At 40.3% G+C, this 14310-nt stretch overlaps 1 protein-coding gene across 6 annotated transcripts in view; it reads right to left on the bottom strand.

Moving 5' to 3' along the window:
* MYO1B (myosin IB) overlaps positions 1–14310 on the bottom strand; it is a 174274-nt gene that overhangs the window by 40976 nt on the left and 118988 nt on the right. For all 6 annotated transcript variants that reach the window (XM_041737750.1, XM_041737752.1, XM_041737751.1 and 3 more), the window contains 5 exons: positions 13746–13849; positions 11949–12096; positions 11558–11676; positions 6176–6262; positions 5484–5549 (listed from right to left, as the gene is read on the bottom strand). In XM_041737750.1, coding sequence (XP_041593684.1) covers positions 5484–5549; positions 6176–6262; positions 11558–11676; positions 11949–12096; positions 13746–13849 — 524 coding nt within the window. The remainder of the gene's footprint in view (positions 1–5483; positions 5550–6175; positions 6263–11557; positions 11677–11948; positions 12097–13745; positions 13850–14310) is intronic.

Here is a 14310-nt window from a genome sequence, read left to right as displayed (position 1 = left end):
GCAAAAAGGGACAGATTACACAAAATGCAGTCAGTTCTTCATTTGCAATAAACTTCTAAAAGTAAACACTTATTGATAGTTATTCATTGGCGCAAATGACGGACTTGATTTTACCATTTAGACTATGTTTCTGATCAGCCCAAAACTTGAAATCAAGATATATGTCCAATCAGTTCAAAAAACAGCCCCCCCCCAATACCTACATGTGGTCACGTGGTGTCTGAACTGTGGTTCTGCTAGATGTGAGCTACACAGGACAAAAACAGTCGGACTCAAATAATACTGCATATAACTTGCTCAAGGTCCCAAGGCTTTGAGGTCTAATGCTTCTAATTCAAAATTATCAGGAGAAATAAAATGTGTATGTATGACACATCCCCCCCAAAGAGTCAGAGACAGAGGCAATTGGCAGGTCAGGGAAAGAGCGAAGAGATCCAGCAAGATCCAAGGGCCCCTCCTCTTTCTCAGCACAGCAACACACCCCATGCTGTCCCTGCTAGGTCTCCCCTTCGAAACATCAACAATGTGGTAAGGAGAGAGCATTCTGGAGATGGCATAAGAAAAAACTGGTCTCTCCTACCTCATCCTGCTTCTAAAGAACAACAACAAAAGCGAATAGCACAATCCTCAAGGCAGAAACCAGCTTGCCTCCCCTCAGAACTATCTCAGCATCTACCGCAAACACACCTCACAGGTTGTAAAACCTGTTACAAATCGCCACTTATTGCCAAAAATGAAGGCAATCCCATTTCTCATGATCTACGTTTAACTTGTTGACATCCTCCTCATGCTTTGGGAAACGGGACTTCACAAATCATTAAAAATAACATACAAAAACTTACAATCGTGAAAAATGAAGGAATAGCCTGGTAACAGTTTGTATAGTGGCAACTTGCATTGGGTCCAGAATACGCCTTTGTGTACGCAGGCACTAAGTATCACTGGGGTTCCCAACTGGGACATTCTCCCTTTTAGAAAACAGCTGAACCGGGTCTAGGAGCTATCATATGAATTAAAGTCCCCAAAGCAATTTGATATTTGGATACTTCTGAGTCAAGAACTGTGGGTAGCCAGCTATCCCTGAGCTGGGCGCTGTCTCCCACGTGTCAGTCTCATGAATCAGTCTCCTAAGGAGGAAGTGGGCAGGAGCTTGAATGACTCATGCCCCCACTCTCTCTCCAGTGTTCTACCCAAGTCCCATACATGGAATGTGTCTCTATTGTCTAACTCACATTTATCCCTAAAGACTGAGGGATAAAGCTAAAACCTTGGGGAACATTTTCGAACAAGTTTATCTAGAATTTTCCATCCTATAATCTCCTTGCAGTAAGCCAAGAACCATCCCTACCCCCACCGGACTGTTCTAGGGAAAACAGGTACACAGCAAGGTGTCCAGGTTCTATGCAGTTTTACACTGTATCCACCAAGTGTAGACTGGGGTGGGAAGAACTTGCTAGGTTTAGAAGTATGTAATATACCAAAACTTCAAAATCTAGGGCTTCTTTCCAGAAGTTCTGAGTTTGAGTCCACTTTGTCAATATCAAAGAAACAGAAAACCATACTCCCAGTGAGGTTGACAACTAGTTTGTACTCTTTAAGTATCAACTACGAACTTTCCACCTGGAAGGATTTTGAAAGATGGGTCAAAAATACTAGCTTGTCCCTAATTTATCTGTATTTTCTCAGCAATAGGGGAGGCATGATACCTTATGCTCTTTAAGAGAGGTGGATATTTAAATCTTGCACTCTTCTAAATGCATGACATTTTTCTTCCCAGTACATATTCAAATACGGTAAATTTAAAGAAAAATCGCTTTATAGTGCTCTTCTTAAATAATTTAAAATGAGCTTTGATTTAAATAGTTAAAAAGAGTAACGATGTACAAATACATATTATGAATCATATTATTTCTCATCATTCCCATTCTAAAATGTACGTTAAAAACCCTCCTTCCTCTTCAAGTTTTCTAGCACATGAAGAACAGAATTAAAAGAAAACAGCTGGGACAGAAGGTATTGCCTACAACCGGAATAAATTTTCGTTTAAAAACAATTTGGAAAAGAAATCTCATAATCACGAGACAGACTTACAGGCTACATGGACTCTTGATCGCCTAGTAGGTTATTTTATTTAGAACAATTATTGCATCCAGCCTATCATATTCCTACTGTATATGGGTCACTTTCCATGAGGGCCATAAGGGCAAGATGAATAAAGGGTGCCTGATTCAAAAAAACTAGTCCTTTGCCTTATGAAACTAAATTGTATGAAAAGTGAAATATCCAGCCTGCTGTTCTGCTTTGGTCCTCAGCACACCAACAACGGGTTAGATTTTCCCAGTAAACCACCTGCCATTTTTAGTACTTCTCAGGTAAGCACTTAGAAAAAAGCTGAATCAATTTAGATGGCTCAACTTAGTTTTGAATTTAATTTTTTCATTTGTTATTTTATGGTGATGCTATAAATGTTTCTCAGAGATCAGTTCTAAGAACATCCAAACTTAATTGTGTGGACCTGGGAATGTCTGCATTATATAACTGTCTCCCTTGGCGAAACTGGACTCCTGTTAAATGAGGAGTCTAAATTTATAGTTAGATTTTTCTTCTCTAGGACTTTTAACTCACTTCCTCTTAGTTTTGGTATCAGTGTTTCACTAATCTGTTTTCCAAACAGACATCCGATCACATGCGGCCAGCAAGGCAGGACTATTCACACAGCTGGCCCTGGAATGCTTTGCAGTCAAATCCATGTGTCATCATCCCATGGTTTAATGCATCAGTTTCCCTCTTCCATTTAGAGACGGACCGAAATGAGTGAAAGGTTTCCGTCAGCTCAGCTGAAACACGTTTTCATGGGAACTGGCAATAGGGGGTCATGAGGCTGAATTAGAAACATTAAAAAAATGTTTTTCTTGAACTTTTATTATCCAATTTTTAAAGTGATGCCCAGGTTATTCTTTAAGGCAAAACCCTTAATTCCTGCAGCCAAGTTTCATGGAAGAACAAAGGTAAAGTTTTCTCTCTACTCCATCAGTTTACCTTCACTTGGGTAGACGATACTATAGAAATTTTCATTTGTGCATTGATGAGGATTCTGAATACTAAGTCAGACCTTGAGGTTGTACTTCAGCTTGTGGTACTCTTAAGTCATTAATTATCTGGTTCCCTCATGTAAAATATTATGGGCTTCCTGATGTTTCCATGTGTTCTAATTTTGCGGAGAATCCAGAAAAATGGAGGATGGCATGTGCAGTGTGCATGTGAATACATCAAAAAAAAAAAAAAAAGCCTAATTCCGTATCAAAAAGCAGGTAAAAGTATCTAAAAGTGTGCAACCAAATCTCTATTCTGATCTCCCCTGAGGAAATTTAATTATAAAATAAACAGATTATTAAAAATCAAGATGTTTGGAAGATTAATCAGAAGGTTTAGACAAGAACATGGAGAGAACAAAAAAAAAAAAAAAAGAACATGGAGAGAACAATTAGTTATAATGAAAGACAAATCTTAATTCTCTCAAGGAACTGGAAAAAAAAATCAAAGCCTATACTGGAGAAGGCAAATTCGTTTCTCATGATTTTAGGGGGCATCATAGGATCTGCTATAGACACGACTGGTTAGATTTGGCCTTGGTTGAAAGTTCTGGTTGGGGGCGTTCTTAAGAAAAAATGTTTTCACTCAAGGATAGTTCTGAGTATATCCAAGCAATTCTCCTAACTCACAGGCCTCAAATTCTTCCCTATTACCAAGACACCAGAAGCTTTCCTTTGCAAAGTCTGCTAATGGGGTACCAATACAAGCAGACATTATGCTAAAGAGCAGTTTTCAAGGGGCAGGACGGGGGACAGCAGCCATTCCGCAGCACAGGTGTCCCACACTCGGCCACCAGTACACTAAAGACCTAGAGGGGGGCTCCTCATGTTGGCCAGCGTGGAAGGATGACAACAGCACAGAAATACAGGGCAACAGAAACTTATCACATTTGGGTTTTTTCCTTACTTCCAGGTACTGGGGACCCTGTGAGTTTGGGGAGAAAAGTGCCCTATAGGAAGGAAATCGTTTATTATTTATTCAGGAGGCCTAGGGCTTTAGGTCCTGAGTCTGCTCTTTATTTAATTTTTTTAATTTTTTTTAATTTGTGAGAGACACAGAGAGAGAGGCAGAGACACAGGCAGAGGGAGAAGCAGGCTCCCTGCAGGGAGCCCGACGCAGGACTCGATCCCTGGACCCGGGATAATGACTTGAGCCAAAGGCAGATGCTTTACTACTGAGCCACCCAGGTGCCCGTGAGTCTGCCCTTTAGTAGCCATGTAACCTTGGGATAGCTACTTGACCTTCAGAGCCTCACCTCCTCAACTATAAAATAGGAATCACTGCAGTGATTTCATTAAGTTTTTGTGAAAATTAAATCAGGTAATATATGTACCAGTTAGCACAGTGCTTACATCCTGTTAGGCCTCAATAGTTATTTACCACTGGCTATGGAATACGGACTGTGATCAAGCAGGGAGAAGGCACTGTCACAGCAATAAATGTTGTAAGAAAAAGACGTTTGCTAGAAAGGCCTGGCTTAGCTGCAGGGAATGGGCTGATGTTTTTTTCTATTCTGTGAACCTGATAATTTGGAACACATGAAAGCTTTGGGTGGTCATTCTGGGTATGGCCTGGTTATTTAAAGGAATTCACAAATCATTACTTATGGGGAGAATAAAGAAAGGAAGAGCCTGATCTACCTGTAATTTTCCTGAACCAAACTAAAATACCACTCCTAAAAGTAAGAGAAAGTGCTTTAAAAGGTCCTTAAAATGGGGGGAGAGGGAAAAAAAAGTCCTTAAAATGGCTTCTAAATGTCAAAGTTAGCAAGAGGATAAATAGGAAATTCTAATATAAGTATATAATGTTTAAATATTTAATCTGTAATAAGCATGGAGTCTTTTTAAAAATTTCATTATGAACTCTCACAAAAATTCTTTCAACCTTTGCAACAGAATGCATAATGAAAGATCACAGTTCTTTGAGACCCAAAAATCACCCAGTCCAGACCCTCTCTGCCTGGGTCCAACAGAGATGAAGTGACCAGCTCCAGCCAGGCAGCGGCCAGCATCCAGCTCATGGGCTCAGGGCTTTCTCATGGCACCATCTCGCTTCACTTTCTTACAAATGAATGAACGAGCACAGTGTTCATGCACCTTGTTGGAAATTTCACAGTGAGAATTCTGAATTTGCAATTACAAAATTCTCATACTGATATCGGAAGTTCTTCCTTTGACAGCACTGTCTCCAAAATTCTTGTTCTCAGCACTCAATACACATGTACATACACACACACACACACACACACACACACACTTTGTTACATCTACACAAAGGTTTCTTTGTAGATTCAGAGCTATATTAATTATATTAAATGTTGTCTATAGAATATACAATTTAATTTCCAACTGCTCTGCATTAAGAAAAACAAACCCTACAAAAAAGCTTACCTCAAAAATTTCAAAGCCATAAATGTCCAAAACACCCATGACCTTCTTTCTCACTTTGGTCTGCGCCTTAAAAAAAGTTTAAAATTGATGGGTTAATTTAAGCCTGAAATATAACACTAAAAGCATACTAAGGAATATCGACCTATATTATAAGTTAATTGCGTTTCACACTACAAGAATAACTATAATTGAGTTTTGTTTTTATGAACGTATGAGGTAGAAAGTTGGCATGGAATCTTCCAGAAATTTTAATAATAGATGATTCATTTAAAGATAGTAGTAGTGATGCTTAACTATAATAAAAGATCACTGAATGTTACGATATAGGTAAGGCCTTTCAAAATCATACTACTCCATCCAATATGCTCATTTTACTGAAGAACACATCAGCAGCTAGAGAGGTCAAGTGACCTTTTCAGCCAAGTGCACACAACTAAGACCTGGAATGCTTTCAGAGTAACTCTGCAAAGACCAGCAGAGCACTGTGAGATTTCTTATAACATACATGGCAAAACAAAATAAATAGAATCCTGATAAATTTCAACCTATGCAAGGACAATTCTTTTCAAGGAACAATCTTTGTAAGCGGTAATCAGTTACCTGATTATAAAATTAAAATATCTTTAACTTAATGTTTATACTCTAAATAGCATTTATTACAACTGATTTATCTGGTTAAAGAGAGTCAGTACCTTAATGCTTTCATTGATTCGATTTACTAGCCATGAAAACAATCTGCTGTAGAGGTTTTTAGCCAGAGCATCACGGGCATAATATGCCTATTAAAAAAAAAGAAAGAAAGAAAGAAAAAGAAAAACTCAGCACACACTATTGTCACAATGCTTAATTTCAATAAAATAATACAGATATTTTTTAAATACTTAAAGCTCTTTTATTTCCAATTTCTTCTCAGAGCCAGTCTTCATTATATGCTGGATGAACAGTCAAACTGTTAAGAGAACTGTGCAAACTATTTATACCCAATTATTATATTTTTTTGCATCCCAGGAAACTAATTCTAAATATTGCAAACACTTTCTCCATAAAGATATCCATCTCAGTATCACAGAACAGAGGAAATGAGAAGCAATTAGAAGTCCAACAACAGGGGAATAGTAAGATAAATAAATGAATGTCTACTCAAAGGGAAGTTATAGTTATCACAGAAAGATCACAAAAACTAGGTAATAAAATGGAAAATGCTTAGGTTTTGTGAAAATAAAAAACTGTATATTTTTTATGAAGACTATATCCTTGTAACCCTAACACATAGGAAACTCAAAGGAAAAAACATTGAAATGATTCTGACTGATGTGATCTAAAAACCGTTTCCTTCATTCAACCTTCTGAACATTTAAAAAAAAAATATTTTGTAATGGGGACACCTGGGTGGCTCAGTGGTTGAGTGACAGCCTTTCACTCAGGTCGTGATCCCAGAGTCCCAGGATCGAGTCCTGCATGGGGCTCCCTGCAGGGAGCCTGCCTTTCCCTCTGCCTGTGTCTCTGCCTCTCTCTCTGTGTCTCTCATGAATAAATAAAAATAAAATTTTCTTTAATAAAAGAAAAAAAAAACACTCCGTAACTACTAGTGTCGCAATACACTGTTGCTGTTTTTAAGACACTGACCACGTACGTGCATTGCACTGCTTATAAGTAGAAATTTGGGCATTTCTATTAAAGTAAACCATTACATTTTTGTTTTATAAAGAATTAGATGATAAGGAAAGTTTTTTTCCATGTTTCTTTCTAAATGAAGTGTAACAACTTTAATAACAGTCACCTCGCTGACAACATACTGAAGCTTTAGAGCACCTTTTCCCTTCCTCTGACACTTCACATCTGACACATGCTAATCCCAAACCTTTCTCCCTAAGTGTCAGTCAGCCACTCCAACAACAGCTAGAAAATCCACCTGGAAGTTGGCAAACAAATAGAACCCAACTGCACAATGCTGTCTTGAAGGGTGATTTTTAATGATCCCACTGCAGAAAATGCATGTAAATGCTGAAACAGAGAAATAAGCTTAGATTTAGATGAACATCTTTTCTCTACTCTCCTTTCTTCTAGGTTTTATTTTTTAAAAATAGGCCACACAAGTGCCTAGAACAGCGCCTGGTACATCATAAGTCTATACATGTAATGATATTATATGACTTCTGAAATATCCTCTTCCTTTCCCACTCATGAGCCTATAGAATTCTTCCTTAATCCTTTCCCCTTTCTTCTTTTAATTTCCAGTTACCTCAAAACACCACATAATCTCAAAATACCTATTTGTAAACAGAATGTCATCATAATGGCATCTGCATCTGGTGTTTTTAGTTGTGTTCTATCTGCTTCCAACAAGCCACCATTTCCATATGCAACTGAACTAATAGTGACAACTTATCCTGGCACTGCTTTATATTTTTTAAAATGTATTCACAGTCAACATATTAATCTTCTTTGCTTCCTTCAAACAAATATTTATTTCAGAAGTTTCAAGCTCAAATGTTTCCAGGGATGGCTGGATAGAAATGATATGGGAAGTAGTAGGATCTGCAGGGGTTCAAAGACGCATTCCACATTAAAGGCACTAAAATTCAAAATTTAAGAAGCAAGCAAACAAAATGAAACAAAACAATAACAACAAAACTACCCTTTAATCAAATAAGATATTGAGCCGTATCTGGCCCCAGGAGCTGTCAATCTGCCAGCCCTGACTTCTCGAGTCTGATTCATGCCACCTAATTTCCACAGTAACATCCTCCAAGAATGTCCCCATCCAAGACAGGGTCAAAATGTTTATTCTCACTTAAGGAGCACTAATAAGGTGTGTAGAAATAAGGAAGACACTGAGTGCATAGATTCACCATCTCCGATTCTAAGGCCAATATGAAAAGACTGCATTTCTGCAGCTGCGTGAAGCCCATGGAGAAAAATCCCAAGTGGAATGTGCTTCAGAGGTGACCAGTACTGGTCTGTGGCCCAGGTAAAGGCGATACACAGATGTATGGCCACTGGGCCCATCTTGTAGTAGCTTACGGTGGAGTGGCGGAGATCAAACCAGTATGAATGAATCAATCAGAGAGCAAGTGCCCAAGGAGAGGAAAAAAAAAAAAAGGAATTCAGAGAAGGGAGAAGAGGGGGCCTGCTACAATCCAGGAAGTCTTCCTGGATGAAGTGTAATTAGACCATTCAGACAAGGAGGAAGAATTAGCCAGGGCCTATGAGTAAAGGATAAGTAAGAGCAAAGACATGGGGTAAATATAAGGATGGTAAAAAAAAAAAAAAAAAAAAAAAAAGTTCTCTTATTTAGAGAACTTAGCAGGGAATAAATTGAGATCAACTGTGTAGGGTCAGATTAGCCTGAGGCCCGTGGAAGCTGAATGACAACTCTGGTCTTGAGTTTCTATCATTTCACTCTTCATCAGTGTATCTGAGGAAAGATGAACGTGCCTTGGGGAAGATGAGGAATGCGGTGATAAAGGTGATAATGGCGCCCAAGAACTGAAGCTATGAGGAAATGTTAATAAAACAAATTACTTCTTGCTGGAATCAAAACTTTTAGGCAAGAAGACCGGTTGAAACCTAAACCCTACGTTAAAAAAATAATAAACCTTGAATAAGGAGCTGAAAAATCAAGGACCTCAAGTCAAATTCTTTTACGCCAAAGGTAAAAGGAATGTGGAAAACTTTAACCCAGTGATGCAAGGTGACTCAAGCTCATAAAGTAGGAGGCACCTGGACCTGGTTTCCGTAGACGATGATTAAAAGGCAAGAGTAAAACACACAATGAAAACACCACGAAATATCCACATACGTGTATATATGGAATATCTATATACAAAAATGTGGATATTCCTAAAGGGCCTTCTGAAACAGCAGGCATTTTCTCTTTGCAGCAGCATATACTTCACGATCCCCACTCCAGCTATTGAGAACGTCTCAACTCCGTGTGACCTTCATTCAATACAGCGGGTCTCAAAATGTGGTTCCTGGACCAGCAACAGCAGCTCCACCGAGCTTGTCAGACAATGCAGATTCTTCCCTCGGTCTCCCCACACTACTGAATCCAACGCCCCAGGGGCACAGCCCTCAACCCGGGTTTGCAAACCCTCCAGGGGGTACTGACGGATGCTCAAGTCTGAGAACTGCCTCCATACTTCACCTTTCCAGCTGCGTTGCTCTGAACCCATGTCACAAGTCTAAAGCTACGGCTGAGCTCAACCAACCCTCCCCCGGATGTGGACTCCAAACCTGGCTTTTCTCACTGTTTTCTTTTTGAAATGCACTTTTGCCCATTCTTTAGACATCTAAATCCTTCAAGACTGGCTCGGAAACCAACCATCTTTCCCGTCTCCCGTCATCCCTTATGCCCCTGAGAGCGGTCTACCTGAGGGCCTATGCTGAGCAGGCTCAATGACTCAGTATCTCACTATCTGACTTTGCATTTGTAAGGCTGACCTGGACAGACAGGACAGCAGAAGTAGTAATGTAGGAAGAAGGACACACAACGGTTACAGCTAGAAAATTTGCATGTACACCACGTTATGGTATTTTCCATAGTCAGAACAGCTTGCCTAAAATGAGAAATCAACACCAGGCATCCTTGGGTCTAGTTCAGAGCAGGGAGGGGAAAGAATAAGTCCACCCACTATCTTACAGATGCTTGAGGCCACTTATAGAGAGGAGGAAAATACGGCTGGACCGCGGGGGGAGAATCAAGTAGGGCTCTGTGGGAACAGTCCCAAATTAATCATTTAATTCCAGCCCAGATCAGCACTGACCAACGGGACAATGTCTGAGCCGCAGAACAAAGGGTTTATACCGCAAAGGGCTCCAGAAGCTGCCTTGGTATAACATCCACCCTCGCATCCATCCATTCATCCATTTAACTTGAACCAACGGAGGGAAGAAATAAGCATCTCCGACATGTGTCTCACAAAGACTTCACTGGCTTCAGACGGACAAGATAGAATAAGGAAGGCAGGGAGGCCAAGCTTCTCCCACTACGTTCTCCAAATGGGTGAAAGGCAATCCTAGCTTTCCAGTTGCCTGGGTGGACACTGTTGGGCGTCATCCTTGAACCTTCTCTTTCTCTCATACCACGTATCAGGTCAGCAGCACTTCTTGTTACCTCTACCTTCAAAATACACCCAGACATACTGCTGCTCACTCCACTGCTATCCCCTGATTAAACCACCCTCATTTCTAGGTTAGTCCACAGTTCCTTGCAGCTCCCCAGAGCCATGAACTGAATGTACGTGTTGTCCCTCCACCCCACCCCAATTCTGTATGTTGACGCCCAAATCCCCAATGTGATGATCCTTGGAGGTGGGGCCTTTAAGAGATAGTTAGGTTTAGATGTTAGATGAGGTCATGAGGGTTGAGTTTCCAGGATGGAATCAGTGTTCCTTATGAGGAGATGAGGAGATGAGGAGATGAGGACACCAGCATGCACTCCTCCCCTCCCCTACCCCTTGTTCTTGTGAAGAAGGTGGCCGTCCATCAACTAGGAGGGTGGCCCTCACCAAGAACACGACCATGCTGGCTCCCTGATCTCAGCCTTCTAGCCTCCAGAACTATGAGGAATAAACGGGGTTTTGGTTTATTTGTTTAAGCCACCCGATGATGGCATTCTGTTATAGCAGCCCAAACTGAGACACCTTACTTGTACCCTTCTTCTCCTACACTCTGCTCCCCAAACTGCAGCCAGAATGACCCTCTGAAATACACAGCAGGTCAGGCCACTGGTGTCATTTCCCAACTCACTCAGCCCGGACTTCCCTGCCCCAGCACCATGGGTCTCCCTTATGCTGCTCTGGTTTTTCTTTTCGTCTGCTGCTAGCTTGCTATATAAATTTATTTATTTACTAGCTCTATTGGCTATTGTCTGACTCCTCCCCCTGCCAAAATGTCAAGCTTCACGAGGGCAGGGGTCGTGATTTGTTTAGTTTGCTGCCCAGAATGATGCCTGCAGAAGTATGACAGTTAATAGAACAGCCTACAAAATACAATTTTTGTTTCTACTTACATAAAAATATCACAGACTTTTTAAAAAAACTCACTTCTGGACATTACATTCCACCCACCTGAGCCACATTCAGTGTAGTTGAAACTTTCTCCTGCTTGGCCTCGACGGTTCGGAAACTGAAGGCTCGTTCTAGAACAGACTGATCAATGCCGGTCAACTCACAGATTTCTTTTAACTCTGTTGGGGGATGGACACAAAGAGTGACTGCCTATGTGCTGCTAAAAATCATTGCCAAGGCTTTCAGTGTTCTCTCGGAATCACATTCAAATCAAACAGCATAAAATGTATAACTCGAGAGACTTAAAACTCAGCTATAATTATGTTTCTGTTCAGTTTCATTGGACATGTTTTCAAAACAATGAAAAGCAAAAGTTTTACTTTCTAGATTAAAAATTGGGCAGAAGTTCAAAGCAAGTTTGCTAAACAAGGCTGACTCTCCACTGACTTACCATTTTTATCTTTGATTTTGCTTTCATCTAAACCATTCACTCGAGATTCGGGCTTGAACTCGATGTTCCCCAGTTTCAACACCGCTGCCACCACCTCCAAGACAGACTCGGCTTCATCATCCATAAAACCCACAATCTGCATGGCATTCTGGGGGGTTGGGGGGGGGGCGAGAAAAGCAGCTGTTTTCTTTCTGCCATTCTTTTATTATTATTATTTTTTAACTAAATCACATAACACATTTGTTTCTGAAAAAAAAAATGTAAAGACAAAGTGTCTGAGAACAAGCTCCCCAAAAGCAAACCTATTAACAGACCAGGTGTAGTACCAGTGTGGGGCTCTAACTTGTTTGGTGGTCTCAAGGGGTGATTCAAGGATCCCCCCAGGGCACTTTGCATGCTATGGCAAGAGGGTGCAGGGGTGCAAAGGAAGAGGAAGAGGGTGGAAGAGGAGGCTAAGAGCTGAACCTTGACTTCTAACCCACTTCCTCTGCAGTAACTCAGTGTGTGCGTGTGTGTGTGTGAATATGTGTGTGCATATCTATCTTTTTTATACTGGGTTCTGATGCTAGAAAGAAAACCAAACAAAAGGCTTTTTTATAACCTCCTACATGAAAACCGCCTCATTTATTTTACCTGAGAAAAACTGGTGAAGGTGGACAAGGTGAAGTGCCTGGCTCAAGGCATTACAGGGAACAAGGAACACTGCGTTAGTCATAAATTTTATTGAGTGCCAATGATTTGTGAGGCAAAGCACTACAGAACTGGACTTGAACCCAACTCTTAAATCATGTCCAAAAAGCAAAAGGCTTCCATAGGCGGATGTTTACAGAGTTTTAACAAATTACATACTCAAGGAAATACTTCCTTTTTTGAGAATAGCCCAGCTTTTTTGTTGTATTTGGTTGTGACTCCGCTACCTAACAATGAGAATAAGCTCAATAGAGCTTATTGAGAATGAGTAAGCTTTTTGTATGGAAAATTTCAAACATATACAATAGTAGAGAAAGCAGGAAAAGAACCCCATGTCATTTTCACTCAGCCTTGAAGATGAACTGATGCTGGTCCCGTTTCAGCTCATTTGACCTGCTCCCACCTCCTGACCATCACAGCTGTCCCATTTGGAAGTAAACCACAGTGATTATTATATCATGTCCTACCAGGAGTAATTTTCAAAGTGCCACATAAACACAGAAGTTAGGATATGGTTTAAAATAATTTTTTTAAAGATTTTATTTATTTATTCATAGAGGCACGGGAGGGAGTGGAGACACAGACAGAGGGGAAAAGCAGGTTCCATGCAGGGAGCCCGATGCGGGACTCGATCCCGGGTCTCCAGGATCACGCCCCAGGGTGCAGGCCCTGATTGAAAATAATTTATCTTCTAATGAACATGAAATGCCAATCATTCTGGTTTACAAATGATTTTTGGAAAAAAAATATAAAAACATGACTTTCCGTCTCAAAAACACATCGATTCAGTGCTTTCCTACGACAGTTTTCATAGTTGGAAATGAACTACTAAGCGATGGCCATGAAAATATTTGATTTATATGCAGCATTAGAAGAGTCCGGGTAATCTAATAAAGAAAGCTCCTTTTGATAAGTAGTAAAATCACATACTCTAGTTAAGCGCAGGCCTTCACAATATTGTATGATTTTAATAAGAATACAGTAAGTTCTTGTGTAATTCCAAAGCCTAAGGGAGCATGGGTTATACCTCAGAAAACTCAGAATTGTTACCAATTCCAAATGAGCGACACATTTTAGAGAGTAACGGAAGGACTGTATCTCGCTTACCCTAACAGTTCTGAAATTGGCTGCGTCGTCCACTCCATTAACTTTGGCCGAGTCCAAACTCAGGTAGTTATATCTGCTGAAATCCCGCTCCAGTGTAAGCTTATCTATTGAATCACGCATACAAGTTGGTAAGTTACTTCAATAAATCTAACCATCTTTAACATCTCATTCCTTAAAACCTCCAGATAAAAGGACTTTCGTCTTAGGTACTTAGGCAACAGAACAAAAATCGATACCGAAATACTAATAGCATTCTTCTAAAATCTACCTTTACTACTGTTGTACGTATTTCCAACTGCCTTTTCACATTTATTTGTAGTAAGGCCCCTTCCGTATTTTTGTAAGATAAAACATCTTCAAGGTACCATTTCATTATAGCAAAGGACGTCTGCAACGGATTCCCATGCCTCTGGACGGCAGGGCGGTGCTAAAGGTCTTCATGCAAAACGTTCTTTGGATTCTTTCGAATTACTTCATTGGGATGTATTCCCAAAAATGGTGCACCTGGGCTCTGATCATCGTGTGACTTATTCCGGATGGCTAATTAGTCCCCAAGAAGGGGTCC

This window comes from Vulpes lagopus, chromosome 22 (assembly GCF_018345385.1).
Source record: "Vulpes lagopus strain Blue_001 chromosome 22, ASM1834538v1, whole genome shotgun sequence".
In the NCBI taxonomy this organism is placed as follows: domain Eukaryota; kingdom Metazoa; phylum Chordata; class Mammalia; order Carnivora; family Canidae; genus Vulpes; species Vulpes lagopus.
This window is presented reverse-complemented; position numbering and strand designations above follow the sequence as displayed.